Below are 10,796 nucleotides of genomic sequence, written 5' to 3'. Positions count from 1 at the left end.
TGATTAAACAAACTCAACCTTCAATTTCTTTGTATAAGTAGCAGTAGTCTTGTTATTTTTACATTCTCGTTAATATTGATAAATATTTGTTCTTTTTTTCCCTGAATTTTACCATTTAGTTTATGTTGTTGTGATTGGACTTTTTGTTATTGCTTCTATTTGTGTTTGTGTTTGTGCTTGTTATTGTGGGAAAATCAAACTGTTTTTAGGAACATTCCTAAATTAGAATGATTCTTGTAAGGCTGTCAAATATTCAAAGATTTGACAGCTATTCTTATTCTAGGAAACTTATTAATTTGCTAATTTATTTTTTGTATATTTGTGATTTGGTTCACACTTATCATATACTTGTATAAATATGTGTTCACTGAATAGAAATAATATATAAAATTTTTCCCAATATTTGTGACTGTTATAGCATGGTTTCTGGTGTTACTGATTTGTCTCATGTAATTGTTAAATGTAGACTGTTGAGAAAAGGCCTCGAGAAATGATGTTGAGGCGTGAGTACGCAAATGCGGTAGGATATCTGAACCAAATTCTTTCACAAGACAACCATGTTAGATTTATTCACTGGGACTTCCACAAGTTTGCAAAGAGGTAACCCTCTGTGTTCTTTCCCATGAGAGAACTGTTCTTTCCTAGTATGTAAGATTAATAGAATGTTGATCTTATAAATACGTCAACAACTCTTGTCTAACTATTTGTCTGTGCTGTCATCATAGCAAATCTGCCAACGTATTAGCAGTTTTGGGTAATGTGGCAAGACAAGCGCTTGATTTGACGGGTTTTTACTACAGTGGCAAACCTAACATTGTTAAGCGAAGGGGCAATCAATTAAGTCGAACTAGCACTGGGAGGTATGCATTTCTTTTGAATTTACTAACACACGAGATTATTTTGAAATATAAACTTTACATTATCTAATTAGTTCTTTGAAACTTTAGTGGTTTAACATAAAGCCTGTAAATGTGCCATAGACAAGGTACCTGTTACTATGCTGAGGAGTAAATAGGTGGCTTGTTCTGTTACCATTTTATTTGCTCATGTGTTTTCTCATCTAATTTTTATCGACTCATTTTGTCTTACATTTTAATTTACAGGGATGCTTCTTTGAGAGACCTGAGAGCTAGTTCTGGGGATCTTGCAAGGTTTGGAAGCAGTAATGAGACTCTTAATTCTACAGTCAATCAAGACAGACAACTTGGTTTTGGTGAACAGAGCAGAAATGACACCTTTTATAGTGAAGCACCATGTTTTCAAAGTGGGGTTCTGCGCACAAACTGCATCGATTGCTTGGATCGAACAAATGTTGCCCAATATGCCTATGGTCTTGCGGCTTTAGGTCGCCAACTACATGCAATGGGTTTAACAGACATGCTTAAAGTGGATCCTGATAGTACTATTGCTGCAGCTCTTATGGATATGTACCAGAGCATGGGTGATGCTCTTGCACAACAATACGGTGGCTCTGAAGCTCATAATACTGTATGCTTATCCAACTTAATTGTCTTTTGTGATTTTGTTTTGCTTTTTCTATGAAACACCACTTGCGTTTTGAATGTATGGCTTGATTCAACATATTTTCTTGTTCATTATTTTTTGTTTCCAATCCTTAATTATTGCTACATTTGGTGTTTTAGGTATTCACAGAGAGACAGGGAAAATGGAGAGCCACGACCCAGTCAAGAGAATTTCTGAAGTCTATTAAGCGATACTACAGTAATACTTGTACTGATGGTGAAAAGCAAGATGCGATGAATCTGTATGATTTCCTCGTTATAATTTCATTAGAGTTTCTTATACTACTATTTATTTTCTCATACTAACAAAATGAATGTGGTTACTGACAGATTTGATATAATCTTGCTTTAACTTGCTTCTTGTTTTCTAACATTACCACTTTTAGTTCTTAAAAGTTTATAAAATACAAATTACTTATAGTTTCTGCGTCTTTCTTTTCTTTCTATACTATATCTTACAACTAAAAGTACTTCATGATTTTACCAGGTTTCTGGGTTACTTCAAACCACAGGAAGGGAAACCTGCTCTTTGGGAACTTGATTCTGATTATTATCTTCATGTCTCTGGGATTGGAGACGACCTTTTTCCTGATAGGTGGTAAGCCTATCTGTTTTCTGTTATCAGAATTTATAATGAAAGTGTTTATTCATGTTTTTAATAGTTACAAATGAGTTAGTCATAAAATGCTAAATTTCTGCATATTATGTGTAGATTATGTTCGTAGGTCTTAATTCTATTTTATAAATGGTACTAAAGATGTTTTCTGAATATTTTCTCTGTTTTTTATTGAAGAAGAAAATAGCCTTTTTAATAGGCTGAGTACAGAACGAGAGAAAAGAGAAATAAAATTCACATTAAATTACATTTATTCTATTAGCTGCAAAACAGCCACCCTAGGTCCTAGAAGAAATCAATACTAAAGAATCTGGAGCCTAATTAATTAACCCTAGAAAATAGGTGTTTACAATATTAAAAAAAGAAAATAAAATCTTGGGTTTCCCATAAGAGAAAGAAACCGATACTTTCTAATATTTCTACACTCCCCTCAAGTTGAGTTGTATATGTTATACAAATCCAGCTTGAAATTAAATTCTTCAAAGCTTGTTCTAGGTAGGGCCTTTGTTAGGATGTTGGCAATCTGTTTCTTTGTAGGAATGTAGTTTAGCTTAATGAACTTTGAATTCACCTTCTCAGAAATGAAGTGTCTGTCTATTTCAACATATTTAGTTCTGTCATGGTGAACGAGTTCTTAGTAATGCTAATGGTAGCTTGACTATCATTGTACATTTTGAAGGATTCGGGATAGTCAATCCTCAACTCATTCACCGACTTTTTAATCCACATCCCTTCACATATACCTAAGGCCAAGCATGATATTACGACTCTGCACTACTCCTTGAGACTACAAATGGTTGACCGTCTGTCGGGCAGCTCTCCAGCCCAACTAGAATCTGTGTAAACTTCTAAGTCTCGGTTGTTGTGTTTTCTGAAGTGCAAAATGAGACCTGGTGTCATTTTTAGATACCTTAGAATACGATAAACTACTTCCAAGTGCTCCTCACAAGGACTATGCATATGTTGACTTACCACGCTGACAGAGAAGGCGATATCAGGTCTAGTATGAGAGAGGATAAGATTAGTTTTCCCACTAATCTTTGATATCAGATCTTTGATTTCAAATTATGATGCAAGAAGTCTTTTGAGATCTAAAATTTCACTTGAATCGTCTCCAGTTAGACAATGAGAATTGCCAGCTTCCCAGTTGAAGAGAACTTCACAAACAAGGTATGGTCAGCCTGGCATTGAGTATATCCATGTCTAAAAACTGACTTAGCAAATCTATCAAACCAAGCCCGAGGTGACTGTTTTAGGCTATAAAAAGATTTGAGAATTTTGCACACCATTCGGCCGTTGAAGTATATTTTCATCCTGGTGGAATTTCCATATAGACTTCTTATTTGAGTTCCTCATTTAAAAAGACATTTTTTTACATCCAATAGATATAAGGGCCAATCACAATTTATAGCAAGAGATAACAAAACTCTTACTGTATTAAGTTTGGCGGAGGGAGCAAAGGTCTCCTGATAGTCAACACCATATGATTAAGTGAACCCCTTGGCGACCAATTGAGCCCTGAATCTGTTGATACTCTCATCTAAATTATACTTAAACGGTAAAAATTCACTTACAACCAATTGCCTGCTTTCTGTGAGGTAACTCACTGAGCATTGATTTCCTCATTGATTGCAATCCTCCATGTAGGATCTTCTAAGGCTGCATGTATGTTTGTAGGAATCTGAACTAGATCAAGAGAAGAGACAAGGATTCAGTACATAGGGGTTAGTTTCCCATAAGCAACATACGTTTGATATGCTCTGACTACCTGCAAGTGAATTAGAGCAATGGAACAATACACAAATAGCAGTAGGTTTGGATATAGAGAGAGAGATGTTGTTCAATCCAAAAAGGAAAACAAGCAGAAACACCAAGTACAACCCACAGGTATTCGAGAGCCTGGGTCCCTCCTGATGCAAGAAAGCAAATACAAGCTCTAGCATACCCCCTGTCTCTCACTCGGAAACTATATCAGCTCACCACTAACCAACTCAACAATTACCAAACTACCCACCCTCTATTATGTTTACTCAACTCAATATCCAAGAGCGCAGCTATGCAGAAGCGCAACACCTCAAGTATGTCTCCAAACAACGATTCACAACTTCAAATTGTCCATCAATTTGGGGGTGGTAGACAATGCTATGACTAAGCATCGTACCTTGTAACTTGAAAAGCTCTTGCCAAAAGCGACTCATAAAAACCTTGTCTTGATCTGAAATGATAGAAGTCGGAATACCATGGAGACGTACCACTTTTAGAAATATTTCAGCGACCATGCGAGCAGTAAAAGGATGCTTGAGTGGAATGAAGTGGGCATATTTACTCAACCTATCAACCACCACCAAGATAGTATCCATACCATGCGAACGAGGCAACCCCTCTATTAAATTCATGGTCAAATCTTCCCAAACCAGTGTTGGCAAGGCTATAGGTTGTAACAAACCAGCAGAAGACATATTCATAGACTTGTTTTGCTAGCATATATCGCAATCACGAATCCATTCAGCCACCATTTTCCTCATTCCCAACCAATAAAAATCAGAGCCAATCCCTTCCATGTTTTATCGTCACTTGAATGTCCTCCAAGTGGCGAGTTGTGATACTCTCGCAAAATGATAGGAATGATAGAGCAATCCTTAGATAACATCAGTTTCCCTTTATACATTAATTGCCTATGTTCTAGCAAAAATCCAGTAGCCCTTTTCTTTCCCTGCTGCAGATCAAAGATAATTTTAGCTAGAAAAGTGTCCTTTTGAAGCTCTTGCTGCAAAGCCACCCAATCAATACCTTGAGAAACAAGCAGATTTTGAAATTCCATTGGCTGATTGACCCACGATAAAGCATCAACCACTCGATTCCCAGCTCCTGGCTTGTACTGAATCTCAAAGTTGTATCCCATGAGCTTGGCCATCCAACGTTGGTATTCCGGAGAAACAATACGTTATTCCAGCAGAAACTTGAGACTTTTCTGGTCCGTGTGCACCACAAACCTCCTTCCAAGCAAGTAGGGGCGCCATTTTTGGACAGCAAAAACAATAGCCATCAACTCTTTCTCATATATCGGTTTCAACCTAGCTTGTTGACCCAAAACTTGACTGTAAAAAGCCACTGGTCGCTGGCCTTGCTTCAACACAACCCCAACACCATACTCTGACGCGTCGGTTTCTACCACAAATGACTTGTCAAAATCGGGAAGAGATAATACTGGTACTGTAGTCATAGCCTGTTTAAGAGTCGTAGGCGACCCCTACAACTTTATTCCAGCCAAACTTATCTTTCTTCAATTGCTCAGTCAATGGTCACGCAAGCTCGCTATACCCTTGGACAACCTTGCGGTAATAACCGGTGAGTCCCAAAAATCCTCGTAACTCTCTTTTATTTTTGGGTGTATGCCAATTTAACATAACTTGTATCTTGGATTGATCCATCGCCACCCCTTCCCCAGAGATCATGTGGCCGAAATACGCCAATCGTTCTTGAGCAAATGAACACTTCTTGAAATTGGCATAAAGCTTGTGTTTGGACAGCAACCGAAGGACCATGGATAGGTGCTGAACATGGTCGCTTAGGCTGCGGCTATACACCAAAATATCATCAAAAAACACTATGACAAATTTACAAAGGAAGGGACGGAATACCTCATTCATCAATGACTGAAATGTGGCCAGCGCATTGGTGAGCCCAAATGGCATCACGAGAAACTCATAATGCCCTTTATGAGTACGGAAAGCAGATTTGGGTACATCTGACGGCTGAACACGGATTTGATGATATCCGGATTTCAAGTCAAGCTTCGAAAAAATAGTTGCACCATGTAGTTCATCTAAAAGCTCATCGATAACAGGAATAGGGAACTTATCAGGTACTGTCTCAGTATTCAAGGCTCGATAATCAACACAAAATCTCCAACTTCCGTCTTTGTTACGGACCAACAACACGGGACTCGAGAAGGGACTAGTATTTGGCTGTATAATACTGGCAGCCAACATCTCTCCAACTAACTTTTCAATAGCATCTTTTTGGGCTTGAGGATAACGATAAAGGCGTACGCTAATAGGCAACGCACCCTCTCGTAGAACAATGGCATGCTCTCGGCCACATAATGGTGGAAGCTCCATTGGCATGTCAAACACATCCTTAGCCGCATCCAACACATCGTGAATCTCTGTCAGAACTTCAGTAGTTCCACCAGGCTGCACCGTTACAGCTCCAAGCTCAATAAGCAGAGCTTGGTCGTCATGTGTAATAGAACGCATCAAGGACTTAAGCAACACGAGGGTCTTGTGAAGGGCTGGATCACCTTGCAATGTGACAGCTGTATTACCCACCGAGAATTTCATTGAATGCGTTTTCCAATTGATGTGTGTTACCCCAGCGTTTCCAACCATTGGATGCCCAGTATAATATCTGTGTTGCCCAAATCTAGGGTAAGAAAATCCTCAACAATCTCTATCCCTTGCAAAGTGACACCCACACCTCGACAAACTCCTTAAGTTTGCGTTGCTTTCCCAGTACCTAGTACCCAGTACCACACTGTACGAGGCCATGGCAGTAATGGGTAGCCCAATGTGCGAATAAGGATGTTGGAGATGAAGTTGTGGGTTGCCCCACTATCGATCAAGACCACAACAGGCTGCTGCCCAACTTGCCAATTTCAGGGTCTTCGGGCATGTGAGGCCCACCACAAGAATTGAGAGAAACTTCTACCATCTGATTTTCCAAGTGCTCGACACCTAGATTGGTAGCGAGGTGATTAGCTACATTAGCTTCGTGGGCACTATCCCTGGAAGGCAAATCTTGCAAAACAATGACTTGGAGTTATTTACTTTTGCAGCGATGGCCAGGGGAGTACTTCTCATTGCATTTGAAACATAAACTCTTAGCTTTTCTCTGTTGGAGCTCGGATTCTGACAATCGGCGAAACCCAGAACCTTGTAGTCGACCCTCTTCTTTAATGGCTGTCAAACGTGGTGGAGTGGAGAAGGAAGTTCTACCCACGGGAGACCCATTAAATCGAGAGAAAGGGCCTTTTGTGGCTGGTTTAGCTCTTTGTTGGGCTAAGAATTTTAGTCTCAATATGGTGGGCTAACTCTATGGCCTCTTCAAGTCCATTAGGGCCCAATATAGTTACTCCATGCCTAATATCAGATATAAGCCCATTAATAGAAGCTGATTCTAGTACCTCTTCTGATATACCGTCCAAGGAAGACGCAAGCAATTCAAATCGCTTTCGATATTCACGCACCAATCCATCTTGCTTCAAAGCTAAAAGTTCACGATACATCGATCCGGATGGAAGGAGCCTAAACCTACGAATCATTTGTCGTTTCAGATCACCCTAAGAGACAAAGGGACGTCTGCGATTTTCCCATTGAAACCAATTGAGTGCCTCTCCGTCAAGGCTAGTGATCGTTGTCTCGAGACACTCGTCATTAGTCAGGCGATGAAGAGAGAAATATCGTTCGGCCTTCAAAATCCAACCGTCTGAATTGTCGCCATCAAAAGCAGACAATTCGATGCTTCGAGGCTGGATATCCCACCTCGGTGCTGGAGCCGCTGCGTCCCGAAAAAGAACCACCGGTTGGCCCTCCGCTGCCACCTGTGTGCATAGGATTGCTCGACACCCGCGGACGGACGGCGGGACTCCCATCGGGTGTTGCTCTAGACACCGACGATTGAGCCCGGGTGTCCACCACTGGCTGCATCCGACGCTCTTCTTGGGTGGTCATGAATTGATCCAAACGACCGATTAAGGCAACCACACTTTGCTCCAGAACTGGTAACCGCTGCAATTCATCTTTCATGGTAGCCAATTTAGATTGAACGGCAGTAACCAAACCTTCCACGACTTCCATTCTGGTTTCCATCTTAGTCACCATGGGATTGTTAGACAGACATCGCCAATTGATACACTAATCGTGTATCGAAGTGCCCAATAGCAAAATTTTAGAGAAACAAAATTGAATTGAGGAAATAAGGGAGACAATTTTTATTGAATATCAGAAATAAACAACCCAAGATATTCAAGACTTGGTTTCTCTCCCAAGAGCTATTACTCAATTACATAAATATCAGACATGCCCTAACCTTTCTTTCTCATCCCATTTATTTTCCTAAACATACCAAACATGACAATGAGCAAAATAGAAACAGCAAATAAAAAAATTACTAATTCCCATAAATAACCAATCCCAACTCTGCCCACTAATTACCAGCAGATCGCCTAGCATATGTGTAACGTATTGGTGGTCTATCACATACAAGAGACCCAACCCCACTGCTTGCCCGTTGACCCCCTCCTAGCATAAGTGAAATGGATCCCCCCCACAAAATCTTTAACCTTGTCCTCAAGGTCAAAGGAGGGAAACTGAAAGCGGATGGTGTCAAAGAGCTCCCAAGTAGCTTCAAGCATGGGCAAGTTTTTCCACTTGATCAACACTTATACTTGATGTCCAAAATCAGTAGAATGACAGCGTACATCCAACACTTCTGCGGGTTCCACATTGAGCTCAAAATCGGTAGTTAAGATGGAAGGCAAAGTTGGAGAAGAATGGGCAACACCCATGACAACCTAATGTTGGGACACATGGAACACGAGGTTAACAACGAATGAGGTGGGAAGGTCCAAACGATAGGCCACTGCCCCTATGCAGTACCTTGAATGGCTCATAGTACCTAACTGCCAATTTTTCGGTCTTGCGGATAGCTATACTGCCGGTAGAGCTTGAGTTTGACGAACACCTGATCCCCCTCTTGAAATTCAACATGTCGACGGGAAGAGTCGGCGACAGTCTTCATCTTTTGCTGAGCACGTAAAAAGTGCATCTTCAAGTCAAAAGAGTCCCTTTCTTCCAGCCATTGGTCCACAACCAAGATTGATGTGGACCCAACCGAGTGGCGCACCAAGAGAGGAGGATCACGCTCATAAAGTACCTTGAAAGGAGTACAACCACTTGGCCCACACCTTTGGGCGGTCGAAAGTGAAACAACGAAGATATGTCTCAAGGCAACGGTTAACCATCTCGGATTGGCCATCCGTCTATGGGTGATAGGCGGTGCTGTGCTGCAGCACTGTGCCTTGCAAGCGAAAGAGCTCCTCCCAAAAATGGCTAAGAAACACTCAGTCTCGATAAAAAATTATGGAGCGAGGCACCCCGTGTAGCTTGCCTCAGCCACAATTCGAGCGTTGAAAGGATGCTTGAGAGGAATGAAATGGCTGTATTTGCTCAAGCGATCGACCACCACAAATATAGTATCTACTCCCTCAGATTTGGGCAATCCCTCAATGAAATCTGTAGTCAAATCCTACTAGACCCATTGAGGTAGCGCCAACGGTTGCAGCAGACCCGCGGGAGACATAGCCATATGCTTGTTGCGTTGACACACCTGACACTGTTGCACAAACTCGGTCACTGTCCGTTTCATGCCAACCCAGTACACATCTCCTCACAATCGTTGGTTAGTGCGAGGCTCCCCGGAATGGCCTCCAATCGGCGAACAGTGGTTGTCCCTCAAGAAATGAGGGATAAGGGAGGAAGTAGTAGCTAAAACCAGCCTTCCCTTGTATGTTAGGCGCCCCCGCTCAGCTGCAAAGTCCGCTACCTCCTTACCCGCTACCAAGTTAGTAAGCACTGGAGCTAAAAAATTGTCACGTGGCTCTTCTTGTGCCACTACATCCCAATCCACCCAAGAAGTAAATGTAAGCATCGAACACTCAACAACACCTACGCGGGACAAGGCATCAGCTGCGCGGTTGCCCGCACCCGGACGATACTGAATCTCAAAATCGTAGCCAAGGAGCTTAACCAACCATTTTTGGTTCTCCGTAGAGACAAGTCGCTATTCCAACAAAAACTTTAAACTTTGTTGGTCAGTCCGCACAACGAACTTGCGCCCCTACAAGTAAGGCTGCCACTTAAGAGCAGTGAGAACAATGGCCATAAGTAAGGCCCCTACAAGTAAGGCCGCCACTTAAGAACAGTGAGAACAATGGCCATAAGTACCTTTTTGTAGACAGACTTAAGTTGGGCTCTCGGTTTCAATACTTGACTGAAATAGGCAAGAGGCCAACCCTCTTGCATCAAGACCGCCCCAATGCCCAACCCCGAAGCATTGGTTTCCACTAAAATAGTCTTAGAAAAATCTGGAAGAGCAAGGACGGGAACTGAAGTCATGGCTTGCTTGAGGGCGTGGAACGCCTGAGTGGCTGCTTTGGTCCACCAAATTGATCATTTATGAGCTGGTCCGTTAGGGGTCGTGTGATGCTCCGTAGCCCGCGACAAACTTCCGATAGTACCCCGTCAAGCCCAAAAATCCTTGGAGCTCCTTGAGTGTAGTGGGTATCGGCCAATCTAACATAGCTTGGACCTTGGAAGAGTCCATGACCACCCCTTCACTTGAGATAATATGCCCCAAGTACTCCAAAACTTACGTTGGCCAAAACAACATTTCTTTAAGTTGGCATACAGCTGATGGGTTGCTAAGGTTTGTAGAACCACGGAGAGGTGTTTCTCACTGGTCACGTCATCCGAACTATAGACCAAAATATTATCGAAGAACAGGCAGCGGAGATACGGCTTGAAAACCTCATTCTTAAGTGACTGGAAGGTGGCAGGAGCATTGGTAAGCCCAAACGGCATGACCAAGAACTCGTA

The 10,796-nt window shown here is 41.8% G+C and overlaps 1 protein-coding gene across 2 annotated transcripts in view; it reads left to right on the top strand.

Annotated features, from left to right (window-relative positions):
- The window catches only part of LOC133805175 (phosphatidylinositol-3-phosphatase SAC1), a 40,782-nt gene that overhangs the window by 23,992 nt on the left and 5,994 nt on the right, over window positions 1–10,796 (top strand). The window contains exons 8-12 of one of the 2 annotated variants that reach the window (XM_062243284.1): window positions 467–600; window positions 726–860; window positions 1,104–1,488; window positions 1,644–1,765; window positions 2,011–2,118. In XM_062243284.1, the coding sequence (XP_062099268.1) occupies window positions 467–600; window positions 726–860; window positions 1,104–1,488; window positions 1,644–1,765; window positions 2,011–2,118 (884 nt within the window). Of the gene's footprint in view, window positions 1–466; window positions 601–725; window positions 861–1,103; window positions 1,489–1,643; window positions 1,766–2,010; window positions 2,122–10,796 lie in introns of both variants that reach the window. The other variant, XM_062243283.1, reaches the window with a different exon arrangement.

This window comes from Humulus lupulus, chromosome X (genome assembly GCF_963169125.1).
Source record: "Humulus lupulus chromosome X, drHumLupu1.1, whole genome shotgun sequence".
NCBI lineage: Eukaryota > Viridiplantae > Streptophyta > Magnoliopsida > Rosales > Cannabaceae > Humulus > Humulus lupulus.
The sequence above is the reverse complement of the archived record's forward strand: the minus strand, read 5'-3'. Positions and strand labels throughout refer to the sequence as shown.